Source organism: Tinamus guttatus, unplaced genomic scaffold (genome assembly GCF_059628265.1).
Source record: "Tinamus guttatus ecotype Peru unplaced genomic scaffold, ASM5962826v1 Tinamus_guttatus_pri_ptg000209l, whole genome shotgun sequence".
Classification (NCBI taxonomy): domain Eukaryota; kingdom Metazoa; phylum Chordata; class Aves; order Tinamiformes; family Tinamidae; genus Tinamus; species Tinamus guttatus.
Window position 1 is genome coordinate 1,482,854 of NW_028288743.1, and position 24,673 is coordinate 1,507,526.

Here is a 24,673-nt window from a genome sequence, read left to right on the forward strand (position 1 = left end):
TTGTAGTTGCATAATTTTATTAAAACAAGGCACAGTTTATTACATTACATTTTACATTACATATTACACCAAATGTTGTTTTCTTACATTAGAGTGTTGCATGTTCATTCTGTTCTATGTTGGCCACAAGATCCTTTGTGTCACTAATTCCAGGAACCGCATCACTATTAAAATACAAATTGTTCTCAAAGCTGTCATTTGTTGACAAGCGATTCTTTCTTCTTTTATAGAAAAGGTAGCCTGCAAGGCTGGTTCCTACTAGGATGAGAATCACAACAATAACTACAACTCCTGTTTTACTGTGGTTTAGAGCTGAAGCCTTCTCGTCCTTTGTCATTGCTGAAAACAAAGAAACCAAGACAATGATACATACAGGAGGTAATTTCTTTAGAAAGTACTGTTTTTTAAGTAAACATGTTCCATTTGCTTCAAATAATGAGTGACAAAGGTAGTAACATAAAATTAATTGGTTTTAAAAGTTCACATCACAAAACTTCCTAAAACATCTGTATTTGAATTCTGAATGAAGTGCATTATATTCTCCTAGAAAACAATATGCTTGTAGGAATTAGATGTGGTATTCAGGTATATGAAAGATTTTAAATACATAATACCCAATATGATGAATTGTTTTTATGATCTTACATGGAATTATTTTCATCTATTTGAAAGAAAATATTCTTACCCTTTGTAGGCAATTCAGCTGCTGGTGGCGTTTCAGCTGCTGGCAGCGTTTCAGCTGCTGGCGTTCAAACACATTGCAAAAGAATTATGTTATTATTATATTCTTGTTATCTATATATTACAATAATAATACTTTGGGTCACAAGAAAAAATATATTCACCACTATAAACCACTAAATACTGAAAATACATTTTAGTCCATGCAAAGCTATATACACCTATCAAATGGCAAAGCACAATGGTTCTTAAACTAGTAGATATATACATATGCTAGCAAGCACAGAAAAACAAGAGAAAGAATCATTGATGAGCTCCATGGTGATAGACCCCGCTGCAGTGTAAAGCCAAAAGAAAGTCTTCAGAGCATCTGGCAGGACAGAGATCATCAAACATAATCCTGACTATAAATACAAGTTCTTGTAACACCTGGTGTTCTATAGAATCTATATAATCACAATCTAATCTAATAGAATGTAGTGTAAATACATTTGATTTACTAAGAGGTCTTAATAGTCCTCCCTACAGAGACAATCAAATCCAGTCTTGAGTGCTGTAGTGGAGATCCTTCCAAACTAAAACTTTTGCAGGTCATTTAAAATGTAAAATCTGGGCCATGAAATCAGGCTTGCCGGGGCTATGATTTAAGATGAAAATCCACATTTTGCTGTGTGGATGAAAATTGGTCAATTCTAAATTCTGAATGAATGAATCATCTTTCATTTTGATGAAGAAAATGAAATATTTTTGCCACCTCCCCCAACTTACACTGCCTGACTCCATTAATGACCCAATTATCCTTGCTTCTGTCACTCGTGGTAGTTTTACATTTAAGAGACAAATATTATTCTATTTCTAGCTCTTCATATTAAAATGAAACACACTTATTTGGATGTTTCCAAAAGCTTTTATCAAGATAAGTATACCTTAATACTGTTGACAATAAAAAGCAGCTTGTTTGCATTACATTAATACATAAGTTCCTGAGAAATAGAGAAACCGAGAAACTGAGCTTTCAGGGTTTATAAAACTTCTGAAGTGCCTGCTAGAGAAATTCCACGTTCGCTAATAATGCTACTTTATATCCAAAAGCATCCTGTAAAAACAATCTCACTAATGTAAAAAAGCAATAGAAGTAAATAATTTATATTATGCAAATTCTGAAAACAGTCTTCTGAGTGCATTGCTTAATTTGATGGGAAAATTTTAGAACACAGAGACATTTTTCTTGTTTGTTATAAAATGTGTTGATTGCTAGGACTTGGTATAGCACTGATCATATACTCACATACAGTTATTTTTTGCTAAAAGATGACTAAATTCTAAGCACACCTATATGTTAGACAAGTGCCATATTTACATAAACTGTTCCTGAAAACTGAGAGTGAGAGGCCTTGACCATGGTATTCCTAGTCAGTGTTTGTAGCACAATCAGCAATCACCTATTGAATTGTTGAACAATTCTTTTGAGTACCTTCATTTATGAAAAATAAAACAGGTTATTTATGTAATAGACCTGCTAAGAATTCCAAATCACTAAGATAAAACTTCTATGAACGAAGACTTCACTCTTGTGTTGAGTTTTGCAGCCTCTTCAGAAAGGAACTTAACAGTGCAACTAAAGAGGATGGCCATTGATTGCAACACTTACACATATCTATGACTATTTTCCATAGAAAATGGAAAATAAATGCCATTTTCATTTGTCAATTATAACATAAAAGCACAGAGAAGCAGACTCTGAATTTTGTTAGTTTTATCTGACAGTTCTGCAATATTTTCTGTAAAATGTACAGTCATCATTACAAGAATCTGAGTGAGTCAGAACAATTTTGCACTGGGAGCAGATTTCCTGAAAGGATAGCAGAATTTCTCCCAGTTGCACTCTTCCTGAGGAAGTAGGCACAATTCAGCTATTATGTACACTAGGTGCAGTCAGGGATATGTTCAAAACAGTTCTGAGGGACATCCATTCCTCCAGCACTGTTCTGAACTACTACTTTCTGACAGAGTAATTCTCCCTTTTTGTTAGCATATGAACATGCATTACTTCCCATTTATAAAACCACAAAATACCCATCTCAAATGCACTGCGTACATTCACTATCTGTTAATAGTAAGCATATAAGAAGCACTCTCCATACATGAAATAAATTGCTAAATGCAGCACTTACTTACTTTTGGGTTTTTTACAAACATAGCCTTTATAGGAACTGCAATAAATATTATTCCAGTACCCAGAGTTTGCATACATCTCAACACAGTGCTCATTTTCTTGAGGTGAAGGTTCTCCTGCATTCCAGTTGACAAAATTCACTGCAGTGTTGTCTAGCCACAACCATTCTCCTAATTGGAAAAAATATTTAATATGGTAAAACAAGACAGTTTTCATTTCCCTGTTGGCAGTTACACTGCATTTATGGCCTTCCCAAGAAATTTGCTTGAGGCTACTTTTGAGGTTATTAGGCTACCTGGACTTTTGGTCTGACATTATAGCTCACCCTAAGGTTTTATGCCAATGATATAACATCGTTTTTTGGAAAACGGCAGGTCAATCTGACTTGTTAAATTACTAAGGAGAGAGAGTTTAAAGAAGTATCATCCATAAAACTTTTTCCATTAGTGTGATATCAAATCTTTAGTAATAAAAATGATTGATGTCAACAGATAATTTATGTTCAACGGAATGCTCATGAAGTAATTTATAATGGGGAGAGGTTGATATTACTCTTTTAAAATCCCCCTTAAGTCTTTCTAATTCCATTTATTTTTCAGATTCTGCTCCTTCCTACTGATCTTACATAGTTGATGTTTAATATCTGAAGCTCTGCTTCAAAAATCTTGTGATCACTGTTGTTTAGCTATGCAGTGATATTCTGTCGTTTTCTTCCTGTTCCTTTTTCTCCTCTCCATTCTTTTAATAGTGTTATTTGTTTGGAATAAATGTACCCCTTGTAAAGTTTTACTTAGACAAGAAAATTCTTCGAATCAGCATGAAAGTTGTCTTGTTTTCCTACAAGGTGCCTCATATTTTAACTTGTTTATTTTTTAATACCTGTTACCATTTGTGTCAGTGCACAACATTTTGATACCATTTTTCAAAAGTTATGCTGACATCATGATAATCATTACCTAGCAATACAATGGCATCTACTCGTTAAGTCAGCTTCATGATTTAAGTTGATGATAACATTAAGTCATGATAGCTGCTGATCACTATAAAAAGTATTGTTCTTCCCCTGCTCCAGAACTAATTTTAGAAACCATTTCATGTGCCAATTAACCACATGAGTAAACCTCAGCTTTTCTTGATATGTATTATGTTTATAAATCATTAATCTATTTGATTCTTTTTTCCTATACTGAACAGCTTTCCTTTTCTTTCTTTTTCTTTTCATAAGATTCAAGTAAAATAATCAAATATTTGTGTTCTCCTCAACAGGATTTGCCTTAGCAGCAGTTGAGGAGGCAGTGATAGGATAAAATCTCCAAAAACTCCAGGAAATTGATCTATGTCTCCTGAACAGTTCTGCAGCCCTTCCTATGACCTTGTAGACTGGAGTTTTTAGTCTAAGCAGCACAAACCCAAAGTAGTCATTATGTCTATTAAGACAGAAATAACTATTTAAGTGAATGTTGATTTTATTAATGAATAAACAATAATCAAAGTGAGGTGTAATTAAACACACCTATTGCCTGTTCTCTCTTTCTTTTCCTTTCTCATAATGAGGCAGAAAACAGAAAAAGCCATGATGCATTATACCAATTCCATGAACTCCATTTTCCAAATCAGTTTGTTCAGAGGGACAGTTAAAGATAGGTCATTCAGGATGACAAGTCCAAAGATTAGATGTAATTTTAATCACATTAATTTCCAGTGTAAGAATTAGAGCATCACAGTGAAAAGTATATAAACACAGTGGCCTTTCCAGATCTGCGAAGAACCATTTGATTCTGCCTCTTCCCAACTACCAATCCGATTCAGTCTATATTCTGCTATATATGCCCCCTGTGCCTTACTGCATCCTGAATCCCTTTTCTTGTTTCAAGATGAACTTGCTGAGCTTGCTCTTTCTTTTATGTATTGCCAGTTATTGCTTGATTACTGCTAAATTACAGCTTCCGTCATAATGAGACTGAATTATCTTCCCTAATTTCACTTTTAGGTGTTACCAAGCACCACATAAAAAACATCCCTCTCAAATTCTTCCCCCAAAAAATGATGATTTACAAAAGGTAGAGAATTTACCATCTACATTTCTGTACATTCCTGTCCAAAAAGTTGATACTTTCCTTTCAAGTGGTTCCATGGTGTATGCCAGGAAGTTGGCTTCAGCTGAGTCTTCAACTGACACCAAAGAGGCCCCTGAAAAATATATGGAAAAGCAAATGTCTTAGAGACGCAAGTTTCACAATAAACACACAAAACAAAAACTCTGCATAATTTCTTATGAAGTGCTCTTGCATTGTCGTTGATATATTTCTCAGCATTTCCATCACAGTGCATGAGCATTTTGTTTCCTTGTCCTCTAGAAAATTGCAACACAACTGAACGATGACTCAAGGCAAAATACAAGTGAATATGTGATCTGGTATAAAATTCTACTTAATGTGTTATTAATAAAAAAACAAACAAAAACAACTACAAGTTTTTGATAAAGGGTGCTAAGTATCCGTACAATAATGATTAATTTTTTTCCTGAGTCTTTTTAAACTTGCCCATGGCATTGTCTTTGCTGACTTTCTGGGGTACAGCCACTTTAACCGGGTTTACTTTTAAACGTTTTCTTTGCAGTCAACAGCATGAACCACAGTACCTAAATCCTTGCTTTGAACCACCTTCTAAAAGAATCTGTTTCTCCCCTGGTAACAGAGGAATTGCAGCTCCACTCAGAGAAAAATGGAAAAAAAAGATTTTAGTGAAGCCAGAGTTTTTACTGTGAGGTGACAATATTCTCACTGTTCTTCCCTGCCTTCTGTGTATATCATCTTGGTCATCTGTTGCCCAGTGCACACGTCATCCACCTGCAACTTTCGCGCATGCTGCTGTAATGATTCATTCCAGCAAGGTCAAGAAGTTGTGGCACAGGGCCTGTAATGTTCCAGCGGAGCAAATAAGACTTGTATGGAGTGTTATTAAACATTTGATAAAGTGCATCTTCTGTTCTCTTTCAGTGGGAGGTTGGAATCCAGTCAACACATATGCAGTAATAGCTATGTGTAGCATTTCACTGTTTTTCATTAGGCTGTTGGAAGGTGTTTTGCCTCAGGTAGGGAAGACAGAAAAAAAAAAAATGTTAATGCTAAATTCTAGGACGGTTCAGAACTCCACTATGTGTGAGATATAGTCAGAAAATGCCTAACTACAGAGTGCAAGTAGGGACAGCAGAATCAACAGAGCATGGAATGTTCCTCTTTTTTTGCAGTACTCTTTGTTTTCCGAATTGTTCCTCTTTTGCTGAATGGTGTCAGATGTTTGGTTTGCATCAAAGATAAAGAGCAACAGTGAAGGGGAAGTTAGTGCTGTGAAGTTTGTGTATAATTCCCTGCAATTTTATTGCACATAATGCCAATCTTTTAACACACAGGCTGAAACAAATGGTCAGCCTCTTTATTCAGGAATCTTAGACTAACATGCACAAAAAAGCATTTCTGATGTAACTGCAGATTCCTACACAAAGATGTAGGGCAGCTGGGGAGTAAGCGGAGCCACTTGCTATCATGGGCAACATCATTACTCAATTCTTCTATTTATTTGCCGCTCTTTTCTTGAGGCTGTTCCAGAAACTGAGCCCTCTGAAGACATACAAAGTGTTAATTTCTTGCATAAGCTTGTTAAAAATCATAAACATAACATTTAAAGCAGAGAACAAATTTTCCTGATATTTGCGCAGTTGCCAAGATCTTTTTGAGTGCACAGAAATAAGAACAAACATTGCAGCTTCCAAAGTCAAAGCATATATCATGCCAACAAAAAACTCAGAAGTCCATGGGATTGGGTCACACTGTGACAACTCTCACAGCCTTAAACACAGAGCAAGAGAGTTGTATTTCTGAACCATTTCTGTATTTAAAAATAATCAGGAATCTCTATCCAAATGTTATGCAGATCTTAACGTGTAGAATACAGAATTAAAGAATATATAACAAAACCTGAATGTTCCCTCAGATATAAGATAAAAGCTCTCCAAAAGCTGCCAATGTACCAGCTAGTGGGAACCCAAGGATGAACCTGAATGCAGGCAGAATGGGTGGGATTCATTTTGCCCAGCTCTAGGCAACAATACATAACATGGGTTCTATAGTCAGTGGAGATACATGAGCTATTCACCTGACCAAATATCAGGGTATTTCTAATGAAAATGAATCACCAGTCATGTCCACTGACAGCATGAACGATGTCTCTGTGCTCTCTAGCGGGAACTTAAATACCTATGTTGCATGTGGCCACCAAAACTGTAGATACAAAGTTTGGCAAGATGAACCTTACTTTATATGTCCAGAAAAATAAGCTGCAAGAATGAAAACAGCCCTCATTACTAATATATTATCCATCCTAGACAGCTATAACTTCTTCATTTCGATGACATAAAATTGGAATAACCCAGAAGCAAATCAGATCAGATGATAATGGAATACCATTAAAACTACTGTGCATGAGGTTGGCTACTTCCTATCAGAGTGGAAACACAAATATTCCACTTCTGTCATCTCCATTCCAGATCAAATAGCTCTCCGAATGCCTGGTCACACACCAATGAAAGAGTTAGTGTTTGCCATTGGAGCTATTTTCTCTCCCTCTCCTCTGAAATTAAGACAGCATTTGGATGCAACTGTCCTATGGAACACCCCCTGGACCACCCTTGGAATCATGAAAATACATAGCACATGTTTAATTTTTCACAGATAGAAAAAAGCAAGTCAGGAAATGTGATTTTTGGTTAAGGAGGATACTCACCTAGTCGGAGACATTCTAAAGATGCTTGGGCCCAGTTTCTTGTAGATGAAGATTCAATGTAGTAGCAATGACCTCGAAAAGGGATCCAAGACTTGTGATCTTCTGATTCAGGGCACTTTCCTGGAAGCTGTGGGGGCTCAGTGGGTGCTTGAACTGGTTTTAGAAAACAGAAAGGGCACAGTTTAAATACACAATTCCTTACACTTTCTTTTAGCATGAACAGGTTGCTTTCACTGAACATTGGAAAACTCGCTTGAAATAAGTCTTAAACAAAATTTAATCTTGATAATCTGCACAGTTTATCATAACACAATAATGGAAAAAAAGTCGGAAACCAGTGAAAAAAAATACTGCAGCAGAGCCTCACGCTCAAGAAATCTAATTCAGTAAAGAACCTAAGCCTTGTTTTCTTTAAATACACTACTAACTTCAAAGTTACTCTTCTCACAAGTGCATATTCACAGCTGAGTGCTGTAATGAGTGCTGTAATGAGTGCTTTTACTGAATTAGAGCCTTAACTTGCCCATATGGGTTGTAACTTAATATCATTGAATGTACAAAGGAATATCTGACAATACTGACAGGAGTTTTAGACAAAAACAGGAGAATATATGGCCTGAAGGGGTATTTTTAGACATTCATATACTATCTGTATTTTACTGGATAGTTAAAATAAGAAAACCTTGAAAGTCGTTCTCAGGAAACACTCTTTGTAACCCCTTATGGCATGGTCACTCAACTTTTCTCCTTTCAGCACCATACCTAGAGTGACCATTACCTAATCATTCATTACCTTTGATTTTTGCAGCGTTTTAAATTGCCTGCTTAATCAAGATCACAATAAAATAACATTTACTCACTGTTACAGTAGGAATCTGAATAATGTAAGTCTGAGCTTGACAAAATGTATATAACACAGTTATTGCAAAGTGATAGGTATTCATAGTCACAAGAGCATTGTTAATATGTGAGCTCTCATTTTAAAGTACGTATTAAAATGCAGTAAAGCATTTTAAATCCAAATAAATTTATCTATTTAGTTATTGAGATAAAAAGCAGCACTTAAGTATATAGCAGCACATCACTCAGTACAATGAATTATAAAAGGAAAATCAATATAATTGCAACAGTTAGATTCAAGTTCTTACCATCAGGTTTTTTGCAAACAGAGAAGTAACTTTCGTTACAGAATCCTGTTTTCCAGGCTCCACCAACATCCAGATAGACACAACCTATTTTCTGCTTTGGTTCCCCCTCAGCCCACTTAGTGTACTTCATTCTCCAGTTATCAATCCACTCGTAGCGCCCGTTGGTCTAAGCACAGAACAAACAGGAATGATTAAATCCTGAACATTAACCATTGTTTTGTGAGTCAAATGTCCATCTCTCTAGCAGCATATGCCAGAAGTTTTCGTTAAGAAATCAATAAAAAATGCAAATGGACCACATTAAATTTATGTTGTGACCAGCAGTTGTTCACTGAAAAATACACCAACAAATACTTTTCAGTGAAAGTAAATGCAAAGTAGCATTGAATACATTTTGGACTTGACAAAACTGCTAAACTCGTAAATAAAAAAAATCATTAAACAGAGTGTGTTAGGAGTGAATATCCAATGCTTAATTTTTGTACTATCTAATTTTCTTCAAGCTTCAAGAAGTACAGCTTTTTTTTTTTTTTTTTTTAAACTTAAAGTGAATTTAAGACCGGATATCATCCCACCAAAGTTTATGAACAAAATGGATTTGGTTAGGTTTGGTTAGGTTAGTTAGGTTTGAGGATTTTTTTTTTCTTTTTTTGGAAGATATACTTTACATTCATTCATTTGTATTTCTTTTGTGTGCTTAGCCCTATTAAGAGAATGGAGGGTAAGTACCTGCATCAAGAATAAAGACTGGTATATTTTAATATATGGCAAGTATCTAAATATCAGAGAGCGGAGAGAAGGGAAACAAATGAAGTAAACAAACTAATTGCTTGGCTAACTATCCTCAGAACATTCCAGCAGTCATTCCAACAGCACTCTATTCTATTTCTGAAAATCAGGAATCATTACACCCCCTGTTTAGAATAAATGAATTGTACATCTTTAGACATAAGTATTTTTTCCCGAAGCAAACACTGCCTACATAAAGAGACATTTCAAAATGCCAGCCTAAAATGTCGTTTGGAAGTTCACAGACTAAGAAAACAAAGAATAAGGGGTAAAACATACAATTTAATCAGAGTAATGGAAAAGTATACACCCCTACCTGTAACAACTGACAGTATATATGAACACTTAGAACCAAGATGTAAAGTAATTAGCCAAAAATAAGAAGATAAGACTTTGTCCATAAGTAAAATTTTCACCTGGTTTGATGTTCTTACCTCATTACTGTTAAGACCAATCCACATTGGTACCCCATGCTTTAATATATTTAGCCACAGGAACGAATGACTGTAGGGGTCCAAGATGCTGGAAAGGTCAAATTGTTCACGTCTGCAGTTTTTGCGTGCATCCTCCCATTTCATTTTGGTATGTACGAAAAAATAACTACTGTTACCATAACGGATAATGCTGGGTGGGAGTGTACTTGTAGAAGGGAGAACCTGAGAGTCTATAAAATAAAGTAATAAGAAAAGTTGTTTTATCTTGTTTGTTACATCAGTCCCTTTTGAATAACTATATCACACAACCTATCCATTTTCTCCAACTCATATTCCCTGACTTTTGACCAGAATAGGTTAGATATGTTATTCAAGACAGCATCAGAAGCAGAAATCAATTACAGAGCTGGTGAAAGGAAAAGAGCTGCTTAAAGAGCCTTTAACAAGGCAAAAAAGCACATTCTGCACAGTCCTCCAGGCTATTATTACTGAAAATGAAGATGGATTAGAGTAAGTCTCAATTTTTTTAATGTAACACTTTTCCACTAAAACAAATGTTTGGCATAGGCCATGTTGTTTTCAAGTATTTTTATGGTCAAATTTATTTCTCAAACACAGAGAAAAGGCCTCTTTAGTAGACCGGCCTTAAAAGTCAGTTTGATACTTAATTGCAGGTTTTCACTGATTTAAAATTTTGCTTTGTAGGTGAGTTAGCTCAAGTTCAGTGCACATGAGCTACATTAGGCTCCCAATAGCCTATTTGGGAATATTTTTGAACACTAATGTGTTCAGAAAATGATTAGAAAAAAAAAAAAAGACTAGATAAAATGACATAGCCAAGTCAATACCAGGGCATGACTAAAGGCACAAACACAATTTTCTGTTCAAGAAGTTAGTAACATGGCAGTTATGGGGAAAAGTCAGATATGGATAATCTCTCTAGCTGGACTTTCAGTTTGACACATATGACCCTTGGGTTTCTGCCTGAAAAATAATTTGTGGATATATCTTTATTGGAAATGAAATGAGTCTGAAATCCAGAACTTAACAGACAGGCAAAAACCTTAAAATATTAGGTTTGATTGTGTTTTAATTACAAGACAAATACCTGCGTTAATTTGGCATATATAACCTCTGTTGTTATCACAACTCTCATCAGCCCACTGCCCTGCTTCTCTAATAGGATTGTTTCTCATGACAACACAATCAGCCTAGGAAGAAAAAGTCATAAGATCAGGTACACATAACAAGAAAAAAATAAATAAGAAACTCTATCTATCACCCTTTTACAACTTCAGGCACAAGTAATAGTGGAGTTTCACCCTATTATCCTCATAAGATTTAGTAGCTCCAGTTTTACGATGTTGAGGTTCAAACTTCTCAATCTTTAATCAGAATAACAGAGAAATGCTGGAATCCCATTTCCAGGCATACGGAATGCAGAGAAGAAAACCTATGGGCACTTTAAAGAAAAGCAAAGGTACTATTGCAGAAAACACTGATTAACTTTGCCCTAGAAAAATAATCTCATGCTGCAGCGTGACAACCAATGGACAACACAAAAATGTGACATCTCACTCTCCTTTTCAAATTTATTTTTGAAAGCTTTAACATTATACACAGTAAAATTTGATCTGCTCCTTCCCAAAAGCAGCCACTGATCTGCAGGTGCTAACCTTATAATGAAGTTTCAATCTCTCTCAGATGGGCACATTGTATAGAACCTATGTGAGCACACATTAAACAAACATTGGCTAATGCAAAATGCTGTATGTCTACTTTTTTTTTTTTTTTTTTGCGCAACAAAACAGCCTGATTTATCCTATTCTGTTAACATTATTTTGGCTGTCCAGGATGACATGCACAGAGGATCATTTCATTTGGCAGTGAAATGCATTAAGATTTAAATCTTTCTGACTGAACAGTTGCACAACATTCTGCATTTACCCTAACAATTTTTGTTGAGGTTAAGTATACTTTAAATCTGAAATTTATAAATCAGAGGCATTTTAAATTTTCACAGAAGGCTTTATAGAAATCTTCCTACTTTTCATAAAGAGGGAAATACATACATATGTATATATAGGTTCCTCCCAAAAGTAACATTTTAAGCATGCTATTTCTGATTAACTTCAGATTTTTTCTCTCAGTAAAAGTCAAGAAGGTCAATTATGTTACTGTCAAAAAGAGGAAAAACACCATTGTACAGAAAAAAAAAGTGTTTTTCTTTCAGAGGAAATTGTATTCAGGGCAAACACAGTGAGTTCTATAATACGTTGTGGTTCCACAGTACAGCACCACCTAAGTATGTGCCATTAGAGATCGGTTTGTATGACAAATAGAGGAAGTGGTTTTTTGGTGATAGTCTCTTTTTTTTTTCCAGAAAAACTGAATGGCTGTTTTTTTTTTTTTTTTTAATAGAAGCAACATGTTTGTTCCCCAAATGTGACTTAAAACATATCCATGTTCTTGCATATAAAATATGGCTGTTTGAGGGTACTGCTTGTCTGCAGGTGCTTCTTGTAAGCTACTGGCCAACTGAGAAACTGTCTTAATTCAGGGACAACTGTGGACACAGGAATAGGAAGATGTGGTGATTCAGTGCCTGTCTGCAGCAAATGCTCTAACATAGGAGTCTCATAGGTGTCTTCTTTACCAGAGCTATGAGAGAAGGCAGGAGGAACACAGATGCAGTGCAGCCTTCATGTACACAGAGATCTGATGTATGAACCCAGTATTTTGTGAGCATGCTCCAGATACTGTAACTACGTGGTGGAACGACTTCCTGTGGCTGAAAGCTCTTAGCTCTACTTGGATTCATACTTGAAATGCATAAAAAGGTTTCTAATTAACAATTTTCTCAGTGCAATATGTCACCCCAGTCAAAGCTGTTGTTAAATTCTTAAGATCTGAAAGCAGTACATCCAGTAATACCATGTCTCAAGTTCTAGCAAATGCTTAAGTGCATTCTAAATGCAAACTGTAGGGAACATTGTGTGGTTTTTATTCACCTGGCCATCATATGGGTACATATTCATGTGTCCTGATGGGAAGCCATTGGCCCAGTTTGTAAAGTGAACTCCTTTTCCGTCTGTCCAAAGGAATCTCAGTTCATGATTTATATCATTTAATCCAATCCATGTATCAGTCATAAAATCCTTCATATGAAAGGTGAGAAAAGCTAGAGTAAAAAAAAAAAAAAGAGAGAGAGAGAAAAGAAAAATAGTTTTAGTGAAAGACAACTGAACCCAAGTGTCTGCCCTCACAGAGCCTGCTCATAAGCCTGGTCTCAGATGAATGATATATTTCTCTGAAGGACCAAACACTTCACTGTTGACAACATAAGGAGAGACACTGAAGTTATTTATGTCTCTGTAACTAAAGGCAAGATGAAAAGGAGGTGAGTTTTGAGTTTAATGAACACTGAACTAGATATATAACCTCCTTTGTTCAAAATACTTCAGCTAAACATCTAACTTGATACCTGAATGAATTCCAAAAGCATGAGAAGAATACAATCTCACAAAGCAATTTTTTGAATCCTAGCCTGACAAATTACTCATAAGTATCCAGCTGAGTCATTGGCATAAATTTTTGGTAATCTCACCAGACTGGTTACTTTACAGAAAACAGAGCACCAAACAGTTCTTGTACAGAATTATAAGAGTGTTTTCTCCTTCCCTGGAATACCAAGGAGTGGGCACTTGCCTACACTCCCCCAGCAGGGAGCAGAATGCAGAAGAGACATGTTTAAAATGATGCTCTGCAGAACTATTCATCGCAAGTAAATCAATTACCAGTTTTGCACAGTAAAGGAAGGTGTGTGTCTTAGCTCACGAGTAGATTAGGTCAGCTGGCAAACAACAACCCACAGTATACCAAGCACTGTGATAAAATGAACATATTATTACTGATACCATCTTCTACAGTAATAGCTGTGATTTTACCCTTCTTCTCTACAAGGGACAGCTGTTTTTTTCCATCTGCTCTATCACCTGCTCACTTTGCTTTGGTGGTAACTAGCAACAAAACCTGCAGAGTTTTTTGTCAAACGTTATCATTGTTCTTCCAGAAACTTCTACAAGAATTCAAGCCTTTCCTTAAATATCTACATTGCCAGTAATAACAATAGTTTTGTGCTATAGTCCTACACCCATTTCTCTCTCTCATATATATATATATATGTATATGTATATATATATATCTTACCTGAAATTCAAATTCAAACCCTGTGTATGAACCACCTGAAATCAGTGTTGTATAAATAATGTTGGACAAGAATTTAACTATGTTTGAAAAGTGAATGTTTGATTCTTCACCTCCTCACATGCAGAAAACATAGGTAGTGCAAAGTTCATGTTAGCAATCTGAATTTAAAGTAGCTAATTATTGGAGTGCAACACTAATTTGTTCCATTATGGTTGATTTTTGTCTATGCTCTTTGAGTTCACAAAACAGTACACGTTGTGCAGCATCTGTTTCTCAACAACATAGTATAAAACTGCATTTCTAAAAAAAAAAATGGTGTTATTAAGATCCACTAAAATCTTCCCCAAATTTTAATTTGAACATATGACATATTTATTCAAGCACAGGGTAATTTCTGTCTGCCTATCTACCCCACTCAGGGATCATTACAACAAGCTCAACTAGTGAAGGAAACCTCTACATGCTGAATTATAGGTAGGGGTATGAGCCATGAAACCTCTGTCCCAAGCTGCCCAGGCATAGAAAGTTCTGACCCCAAAGTTACTGCGCTTGACTGAGGTAATACAGAAAGCCACGCAGTGAGTTAATGCCACCTAGTGAAACTACATCATTTAAATATACCTTGCTGTGTCCAGCTGGCATCATTTGTAGGCAGAAAAAGCTCTACTCTGATTAACAAGAGAATACACATGTACATACAATTTACATACACACACACATATATATATATTTGTATATATAAATGTAGGTATATGTGCATGACACCTACACACATACATACACGTGTGTGTATATGTATGCATACATATACAAATGTGTATATATACATATATAAATATACACACATCCATATAAGTCTAACCCTACATTAGTTAGTTTGGCAGTTTCAGGTGCTGACTTCATTAGAAATTTCTAAATATTTTATGTTTGGGAACCAAAATCAGATGTGCAGTCATTATTAAAACGATATCCTTATTCATGCAAACATAAGTTGTTCTGTTAAGATTAAATATTGCTACAAAACTGAGTTGCTACAGAACCATACATAGTACCTTGCACTTGTTCATTAGGGATAGTAGCCAAGTTTCCTCCTAAATTCAGGCAAGCTGTTCGTGCAGCATGCCAAGTGACACGTTCATCTTCTGTAGATCCAAATATTTTGTAACACTGAAACAAGAAAAATTTCCCCAAATATCATCTTTATTCCAATATCTCTTACAGATCAGAAGGCATTGCTTTAAGTAAAGCAGAGTGGAGACAGCACAGTAAAACAGTGCATTTATCGGGGGGGGGGGGGGAATTCAGCTTGTAAGTTCTTTTGTGCTCATTCATTTTCCACGCAAAATTAAAGTCCTCAAGAAAATGTTTTCTTCAGCAAGACACATGCTACCTTTGATGTGAAATTTCTAAAAAATATGCAAAACCTGACTTTTTGTAGATAGTCAACTAACATTAGACAAACATTCAGTTAAAATGCATCAAGATCAATACCCCAATACTTCCCAAACTCCATCTAACCCTCCAGGAAATGCAACAAGCATGCCATACTCTATGTATTTGTTATGGTACCTTATTCTGAAAGGAAAGCCAAGCTGAATGACATCCTCTTGGAGGTGAAAATGTTGTTGGAGGAACAGTTGAGTTAACAGAACTGTTGTGTCTTTCGCATATGTAAGGATTCGGGTAACCGCAGTTTATATCATTCCAAAATCCTGAATGCAAGATAAATGGGCACCCATATGACACTATATCCAGTGCTGATTTCCATGTAGCCAACTTCTGTTGTTGTTACACAATGAACAAGTGAATATCAAATCCTCGGTATCTCTTAGCTTATGGATAATTTTATATTAGCAACTATGATAACTCTGGCACTTTATACCTAGTATAGAATACTAAAAGCAGTGTACTATTTAAATGAGGTATTAGAAATTTAATTTTTATAGTAGCATATTATACCAATTTTAATAACAAATACAGGAGAGTTGTATAGCAGTCACAAGGCCTCCACCAGACCTTCTGCATGCTACATTTAAGATAAACACCAAACTATGAAGTCTTATATATTATGTTATTCTTCTACAAGTCTGTAAAAGAATAAAAAAAAAGAAAAAGGTGGAGAGAGGTGCCTCTCAGAAAAAAATAGTTGTGACACAAACACACAAATAAGAAAATTTAGAAACAAACCTATGAAACTCACCTAAATTCTTATACATGACCACACAGTTCTCATCATTATTTGCAAAGTTGGGTTCATGTGGTGCCCATGCCAAATAATTCACTGGAGTCCCATCTATCCAGCTGAAGAGAAACAATCCAACAAAAGCCATGTTTAACATAAATAGAAGTGTTTTTGTATCACAAAATGTCATTTGGCAAGATGTTTAATATGTCCACTCTCAGGTTAAAGTGTAAGGGTTTTTGAACACATTCTAATTTAGAGGTATCAACAATACATGAGTGAAAAGAGAAAATACCTTTTTCTATTAAAAAGAAAAAAAAAAAGAAAAAAAAGATATTAATGGAATGAATGCTTCCAAAAATGAGATATATGCAATATTCTCTATTGCATATACAAAGAAAGTAGTAATTTACCTGACAGTGTGATTACTGCCAGAAAATATAAAATATCTCTGGCAATTACTTTTCCAAAACAGGGAAAACAAAGAATATGCATGGATATTGGTATGTAATAACAGGTAAGGTAATGTTAGCTCATTGCATTTAGCTTACTCTCTTTGCAAAGGCATAAGGTATGGGTTGAAGTTATGTCTACTCTGGATCTATGCACCATGCTGATGCTTTTGCAGCTGACAGGGTGATATTCAAAACAACCTATCAGGCCAATATGAAAGCCAGATGTCATTTCAGCATGAGAAAATTTAGATGCTCATAATTTCCCCCAGGTCATATATTCCTCGTGGCTATTACAGAGATAAGAGATTTTAGTCATAATACTGGCAAAACGCTCAGTTATTCCCCCATGCGCAGGGAAAATTGTGGCTGCACGACAAACCACCTAGAGGCAATCCCTCTGACAATATGCTTTACTATAGGGTAAAATCTGAACACTAAAAAAGCAGTCTATCTATGCAGACTAAAAATACAGAGAACAAATTCAGAGCCAAGAAAACTGACATTTATTAGGGGATACTCCTCTTGGACTGAAGTGACAGTGGGGCCTAGGTTCATGTTATGTAACTTCATGCACATATGCAAAACACTTCACCTAAAAGCATAGTGATCCTAGGGTACTTACAAAGAAGAATTACTAGGCCCCATGTACTGGGCCCCCATCCACGTACTTCAAGACCAAAACAGAAGTGAAATGAAGCCATGCCTAAATCAGCACCACCTACAAAAATTAATTTATGGGAATAAAATGGTGGCAGTTATCACTGCTCTACAAAAAGAAAAGAGGAGTTTTGTTGCTAACTTGCAGTTGCATTTTACCTTTAAATACAGTTGATTCCCAACAGATTGTAAGGGAAAATAAGATTATTTTTATGTGCCAAAAAGTTAGAGGAAAAACATTTTCATTTGCTTTGAGACACCACAATTTTACTCGGGAACTTCACTGTGCCTGTTCTGCCCTGAATTTGTTCTTGATTTTAAAGCGTAAGGTGAACGCGATGACCCTACGTGGCCTACCTTGTCCGTTGATCAACACTCAGTTGTAAACCAATGAAATATGAATCCTCTTGGCCATTTTTCAAGATCTACAATGCAAAAACTTAAACTTTACACATTTCCTCTTTTTAGAACAGAAGCGTACCCTGTAAATAGCAAGTAAGCTACTGCTGAGTCACATAGCATGTGAAACGTTATATTCTTTAGCTACTAGGCTAAATTTTAAAGCTAAGCCTCAGTCAGTCCTCAGTCAAGCTTCACCACTGGGCAAAAAGTGCACTTACTGCCTCGCAACTACTTAAGAGTCTTATTTGAAAGTCACTGCAACCAGCACCTCTTGCACAGCCTTTGCAGCTGATATCACCTGAGAAATGTCCTGCAAGGGTAAAGCCCTCCCACAATTTGCATATCAATTAATGCAAGACTTTCTCGTTATCTCACTGCCACTCTTCATTCAGCTCAGGAAAAGTTCAATGTAGTTCAAATCTGACATTAAACATGCTGGGAACTGGCCTTCAACAGAGTATAAATAGGGAACTAGCTCTGGTCACCTAGGAAACAGTCCTCTAAAAAGCTCTTTCTCGTGGCATAATCCCTGCCTCACATTCTTTTTACTCCATATTCTATGCTACAGAGAGAAAAGCTGTAAACTTGCAAAACTATGAACTTGGAAACTATCAGATCAAGAAAGGACTGCTAGGTAGACCACATCTCAGACCACACTAACAAGATCAAGAGGCAATGTTTGAGGGTTATAGGATGTAAACAAGTATCTGTTTTCATCCATATCTTAGGATATCTTGAGTTTATCTGTTGATGCATATTTACTGCAATTAGCCCAGTGTATCTTACAGAATCAGAACAGCTTAAGAGAATAATACTTATTACTAAAGTGAAGCCACAGATAAACTCAAATTACAGACTAGGTTTACTGCATTAGAAGTTGCATATAGGTGTAATGTGGTGTGACTGCCATGTTGTCATAACACTAACAGGGAGGACATGAGGATGAAAAATATTTGTGCTAGTTCTCATTTATTCTGGATGATTTATTCCATAGCATTAATGTTTTTTCTTACATATCGCCAGAGGAATTTTCTTTCACTTTCACTCTCAATGACAGCAAGGTCTCCAAAGTTCTTCTTGCAGAATTCCCGAGCGTCTTCCATAGGAACACTTTCTGTGCTGACATAATAATGTTTGTCTTCATATATAATCCATCCATCCTCTGTAGTCTTATACTCTGTAAGATAAACAATAAACTAAATATATTGTTCCTGAAGTACAAGATACTCTCATTAGCTGAATTTAAAAGTGATTTTAAACACACAAACACTAATAGTAATAGTAAATACACTTACTGGGCACAGGAGATTCTGTTGGTTCAGGTTTTACACTTGCTCCTTCATGGGAGAAAAAAAAAAAAAGGTTATCAAATAGAAATTTTTTCAGAGCAGTTTTCAATTTTAAATGCATATTCTTTTCTTTTTCCCCTACAGTCTGAAAACAAGCTGTTCTTCAAATGTGATGGAATTGAGCAGTTACATTTCGTATCTTTTGGGTTATCTTCTTCCATGTGGACTTAGCTATTACGCAGTGAGGTTCTTCCCATTTTTCTCTTTTTGAGAAGGACTGCTCTCATGGACCTTAAAAATTTCCCTAGATAAAATCTGTCTTTAACACACATCCTCCTGAAAAATTAACTCATTGTTTGTTTAAAGACAAACAAACAAACCTACATGCTAACTCACTCCCTAGCTTTGCTTTTGGCTACAGCATTATGGAGATTCTTTTTCATCAGTATCTCTGTAAAACACTCCCTAAAGATCTCTCCAGAAGTCTTTTACAGGGTTACCAATATGTTTTGTGGTAAAATAATAATCTCACGGATATAGGCATGTTAACAAAAATTCTTTAAGTGCCTGAAAAAAACTTTTATCAGTATAAAGCAGACCTACTAGTTTGTTGTCAATAAGCTGATAAAGCATCTTAATTTTGTTTCCTCTTAGCCCTATAATAAAATATTTAAAGATCATTTCCTAAAATATTCAAAATTAGTAAATATGTTGGTTGAAGAACACAATTTCCCTAAATTAGGAGTTCTGGCTTGATGTCTTCATAAAATAGAGAGACCTCAGGAAAATATGGCAAATAAAGGCAGGTAAATCCTTATACCATTTTGATATTTCACTATCTACAGAGCACCAATGTGATGAACAGCTTTGAAAACTGCTGTGTCCATAGCTAAGAAAAAAAAAAAGAAAAAAAAAAAAAAAGGTGTGATTCTGTTCTTTCTATACTATATTATATTCATATACTATATTTCTATACAGGGGTAAGCAATAGTACCTTTTTTTATCTGACAAATCCATCCGTACAGATAATCACAATGCCTGTCATTCCACAGCATGCTGGAATCGCCACTAATCTCTGCACAAAGTTCAACTCCTTGATAATTATTTGGTTCTCCAAAGCCCCAGTTTTCATACCTCACCTATGATAGAAAAAGTTTTGTGATGATGCTGTTGTGTAGAAAGACAGTAATGGAGAGAGGGAGGAGACAGCTCAACCACAGACCCACAGTCTGTTTCTAATATCAATTTAACAAAACAGAGGAAGCCAGAACTTCCCCCTGCAAATGCTGACATTTCAAATTTGTTTTCAGATTGTAATCCTATCACAGTTTATATTACAGTTATTTCCAGTCACAATTGGCAGAATAATGACATTTCTTAAAGGATATAAGTTCTGTAAAACTCTTCTGATGATGATAACAATGTATGATATGTATTAAGCTAAGGCACGTCTGGAAGGCAAGCTGGCAAGGGACGTTAAAAATAACAAAAAAAAATTCTTCAAATACATTAACAGCAAAAGGAAGATCAGGGAAAACGTGGGTCCGCTGGAGGACGGGATGGGCACCTTGGTTACAAACAACACAGAAAAAGCAGAGTTGCTCAATGCCTTCTTTGCTTCAGTGTTTACCAAGGGCAGCCCTTTAGAGCCCCAGGCCCTAGAGGCAAGAGAAGAAGCTGGTGGAGAGGAAGACTTGCCCTGGGTAGAGGAAGATTGGGTCAGAGAGCACCTAAGGAACCTCGATACCCACAAATCCATGGGCCCTGATGGGATGCACCCCAGAGTGCTGCGGGAGCTGGCAGATGCCATAGCTAAGCCGCTCTCCATCATCTTTGAAAGATCCTGGAGAACGGGGGAGGTGCCGGAAGACTGGAAGAAGGCCAATGTCACGCCAGTCTTCAAAAAAGGCAAGAAGGAGGACCCAGGCAACTACAGGCCAGTCAGCCTCACCTCCGTCCCCGGAAAAGTGATGGAACGGCTCATACTGGCCGTTGTCTCCAGGCACATGGAGGACAAGAAGGTGCTCAAGAGTAGTCAGCATGGATTCACCAAGGGGAAATCTTGCCTGACTAACCTGATAGCCTTCTATGATGAAATGACCAGCTGGGTAGATGAGGGGAGAGCGGTGGATGTCGTCTATCTCGACTTCACCAAGGCTTTTGACACCGTCCCTCACAACATCCTCCTGGGCAAGCTCCAGAAGTGTGGGATAGATGAGTGGACAGTGAGATGGATTAGGAACTGGCTGGATGGCAGGGCCCAGAGAGTGGTGATCAGCGGTGCAGAGTCTAGTTGGAGGCCTGTGGCTAGTGGGGTCCCCCAGGGGTCAGTCCTTGGTCCAGTCCTGTTCAATTTATTCATCAATGACCTGGATGAAGGCACAGAGTGCTCCCTCAGCAAGTTTGCTGATGATACCAAACTGGGAGGAGTAGCCGATACCCCAGAGGGCTGTGCTGCCATCCAGAGGGACCTGGACAGACTGGGCAACTGGGCGGTGAAAAACCTCATGCAATTCAACAAGGCCAAGTGCAAGGTCCTGCACCTGGGGAGGAATAACCCCAGACACCAGTACAGGCTGGGGACTGACCTTCTGGAGAGCAGCTCTGCAGAGAAAGACCTGGGTGTCATGGTGGACGACAAGTTGACCATGAGGCAGCAGTGTGCCCTCGTGGCCAAGAAGGCCAATGGGATCCTGGGCTGCATTAAGAAGAGCATCTCTAGCAGGTCGAGGGAGGTGATCCTGCCCCTCTACTCAGCCCTGGTGAGGCCGCATCTGGAGTACTGTGTCCAGTTCTGGGCTCCACAGTACAAGAGGGATGTGGAGCTGCTGGAGAGAGTCCAGCGCAGGGCTACAAGGATGATCAGGGGCCTGGAACATCTGCCCTATGAGGAGAGGCTGAGGGAGCTGGGCCTGTTCAGCCTGGAGAAGAGAAGGCTGAGAGGGGATCTAATCAGTGTATATAAATACCTCAAGGGAGGGAGTGCAGAGGACGGGGATGGTCTCTTTTCAGTGGTGGCCACTGATAGGACTAGAGGAAATGGCCGGAAACTGAAACATCAAAAATTCCATAGGAACTTAAGGAAAAATTTCTTAACAGTGAGGGTGACAGAGCACTGGAACAGGCTGCCCAGAGAGGTTGTGGAGTCTCCTTCTCTGGAGATCTTCAAAACCCGCTTGGATGCAGTCCTGTGCCACGTGCTCTAGGTGTCCCTGCGTATGCAGGGGGGTTGGACTAGATGATCTCTAGAGGTCCCTTCCAACTCTAAGCATTCTATGATTCTATGATTCTATGATTCATCTTAAATAAACATACTATATTAACAAAATATTATGATATCAGTGAGACAATAAAAATGTTAGCATTTTTCCTCACAAAAAATATTACTTCAATCTCATTTTTCCTGCACACATTGCAAATTCAGTTTAAATCCATTTTCCACATGGTAGACTGTTCCACCAAATAAATTTTGACCGAATTTATAGGAAATTACATCCACACAAATCCACACTGCCAAAACCACTTTTGTTTCTACAGTTTTATATCTTTGTCTGAGGTACAGTCAAACGGCCCTCGCATAGAACAACTGGAACGCAGGAAGGTAAGTCATTTCAGAAGAAGATCTAAGTAGCAAATAAAATAAAAACTAAAGACAGATTGTTCTCCTCTTAAAAAAAAAACTTATATTTTATAAGAAGAGCCAAGCAAAAAAAGGCATGAAAAAATCATTTTCCTCTTACTCAACATGAATTTGATGTTCTTGTTAACACATCCTTTATTATTAAAAACCTGTAGGTGTTTGCCAAAAATCAAGCCATAAGTTTGTTATTCATAAATTTAGCTGTAGAAGGCAGAAACAACAGATTATAGTTATGATTATACATATATATCTTAAAATATGTGTATATTATAAAAGAAATATGTGTATATATGTATATGTAATGTACCCGTAATACATATTTTATTTATATAAACATACACTACACACACTTGAGAAACACAGGAACTGCAAATAACAGGTGTAAAAATAACCCACTTACTGGAGATCCATCACTCCAAACAAAGCCATCATCAGGATTCAAGTAATATAAACCCATCCAGAAGTGCTGGTGGTAGTACCCATTGTTCCTAAGCAAAATAATAAATATTCCATTTACAAGCAGCTAAAGCATAAAAGCAAAACCAAGAAGGACTTGAAAGCATTTTTAATTACCTATCAATTCACAATAGTTGATAAGCTTCTGTAAAGATAATCCTTAAAGTTATTCGAAAAATTGCAAACACTGAGAAAATTTTGCAAGCTTATGAAGATGTAATCATTGCCAGCTGTCAATAGTATCCATTAACTAAGACAGATTGAAATACTGACCAACATTTTATAGAGAAAACATCCAGATCCATTCCTACTCCAGGAAATCCAATCAGGTGGCTCAATACTTTTGTTTAGTAGTCCAGTAGTTGTTGTTCCCCCACATTTCACCTTCCCATTCGCTCTCTGGAGGTGCTTATAGCTTAACCTGCTACCTGCTGCAGTTGAATTGCGTTTTAAAAAATGCACTTTAAACTGCTACTTGTCTGAGAACAGACAGGCTTTGTGGACTTATCTGAATGCTCTGATGTGTCGATACGTGGTAATTCAGCACACAGAGATTCTTCTTCATGATAAGGCATGTATCTAGGCCTCTAGTATGACGGCAGCATTTTGCAAGGCTGCCATGTTACACTCTAGCTTCCTAGTTAGACAGACATATAATTGTTCACTCTGTCCAATTTACTCAGTTCATGTTGCAGGTGTTGCCCTTTCAAGAGCATTTGATCCCATCCAGAAGTCTTTCGCTCACCTTTTACAGTTCAGGGACCTACTAATCTTATTTAGAATCCCTGCAAAGAGGAAATGCATCTGGAGGTGCTTCTGTTCTCTGATTAAATCATGAAAGTGAAGAACAAACAATATATTGACTAGATTTATACCAGATTATTACACTAATTGGACATTTACTTAAGTTGAGCTAAATGACATCTGTAGCAATTTTATATCCCCAAATCCACTGTAAAAGTTTTTTACACAAGATCACAAATGTAGCCTCAGCAAAGTTCTCTCGACAATCTCCCTGTAGCATTAGTTTCTGTCATTCATAGAATGACAGAATTATAGTGTTTGGAAAAGACCTTAAAGATCATCAAGCCCAACCATAAGCCCATCACCACCAAGCCTGCTAAGCCATGTCCCAAAGCACCTCATCTGCACATGTCTTGAACACTGCCACGGATGGTGACTCCACCATTCCCCTGGGCAGCCTGTTCCAGTGCTTCACCGCTCTTTCCGTGTCTAAGTTCTTACTAATATCTAGCCTGAAGCTCCCCTGGTGCAACATGAGGCCATTTCTTCCTGTCCTATCAATAATTATTTTGGTGAAGAGATCGACTCCCATCTCACTACAACCTCCTCTGTGGCTGTAGAAATCAATA

General features: G+C 36.9%; 1 protein-coding gene across 1 annotated transcript in view; it reads right to left on the reverse strand.

Moving 5' to 3' along the window:
* The window catches only part of LOC104580256 (macrophage mannose receptor 1), a 57,198-nt gene continuing 32,525 nt past the window's right edge, over nt 1-24,673 (reverse strand). Inside the window, exons 14-30 of the mRNA XM_010227726.2 lie at nt 23,245-23,332; nt 20,199-20,343; nt 19,211-19,252; nt 18,929-19,092; nt 17,871-17,938; nt 16,420-16,520; nt 15,789-15,931; nt 15,272-15,386; nt 13,022-13,191; nt 11,119-11,221; nt 10,011-10,240; nt 8,788-8,953; nt 7,640-7,792; nt 4,931-5,047; nt 2,860-3,027; nt 686-742; nt 1-339 (exon numbers count right to left, since the gene is read on the reverse strand). Coding sequence (XP_010226028.2) covers nt 89-339; nt 686-742; nt 2,860-3,027; nt 4,931-5,047; nt 7,640-7,792; nt 8,788-8,953; nt 10,011-10,240; nt 11,119-11,221; nt 13,022-13,191; nt 15,272-15,386; nt 15,789-15,931; nt 16,420-16,520; nt 17,871-17,938; nt 18,929-19,092; nt 19,211-19,252; nt 20,199-20,343; nt 23,245-23,332 — 2,281 coding nt within the window. The 3' untranslated portion in view covers nt 1-88. The remainder of the gene's footprint in view (nt 340-685; nt 743-2,859; nt 3,028-4,930; nt 5,048-7,639; nt 7,793-8,787; nt 8,954-10,010; nt 10,241-11,118; nt 11,222-13,021; nt 13,192-15,271; nt 15,387-15,788; nt 15,932-16,419; nt 16,521-17,870; nt 17,939-18,928; nt 19,093-19,210; nt 19,253-20,198; nt 20,344-23,244; nt 23,333-24,673) is intronic.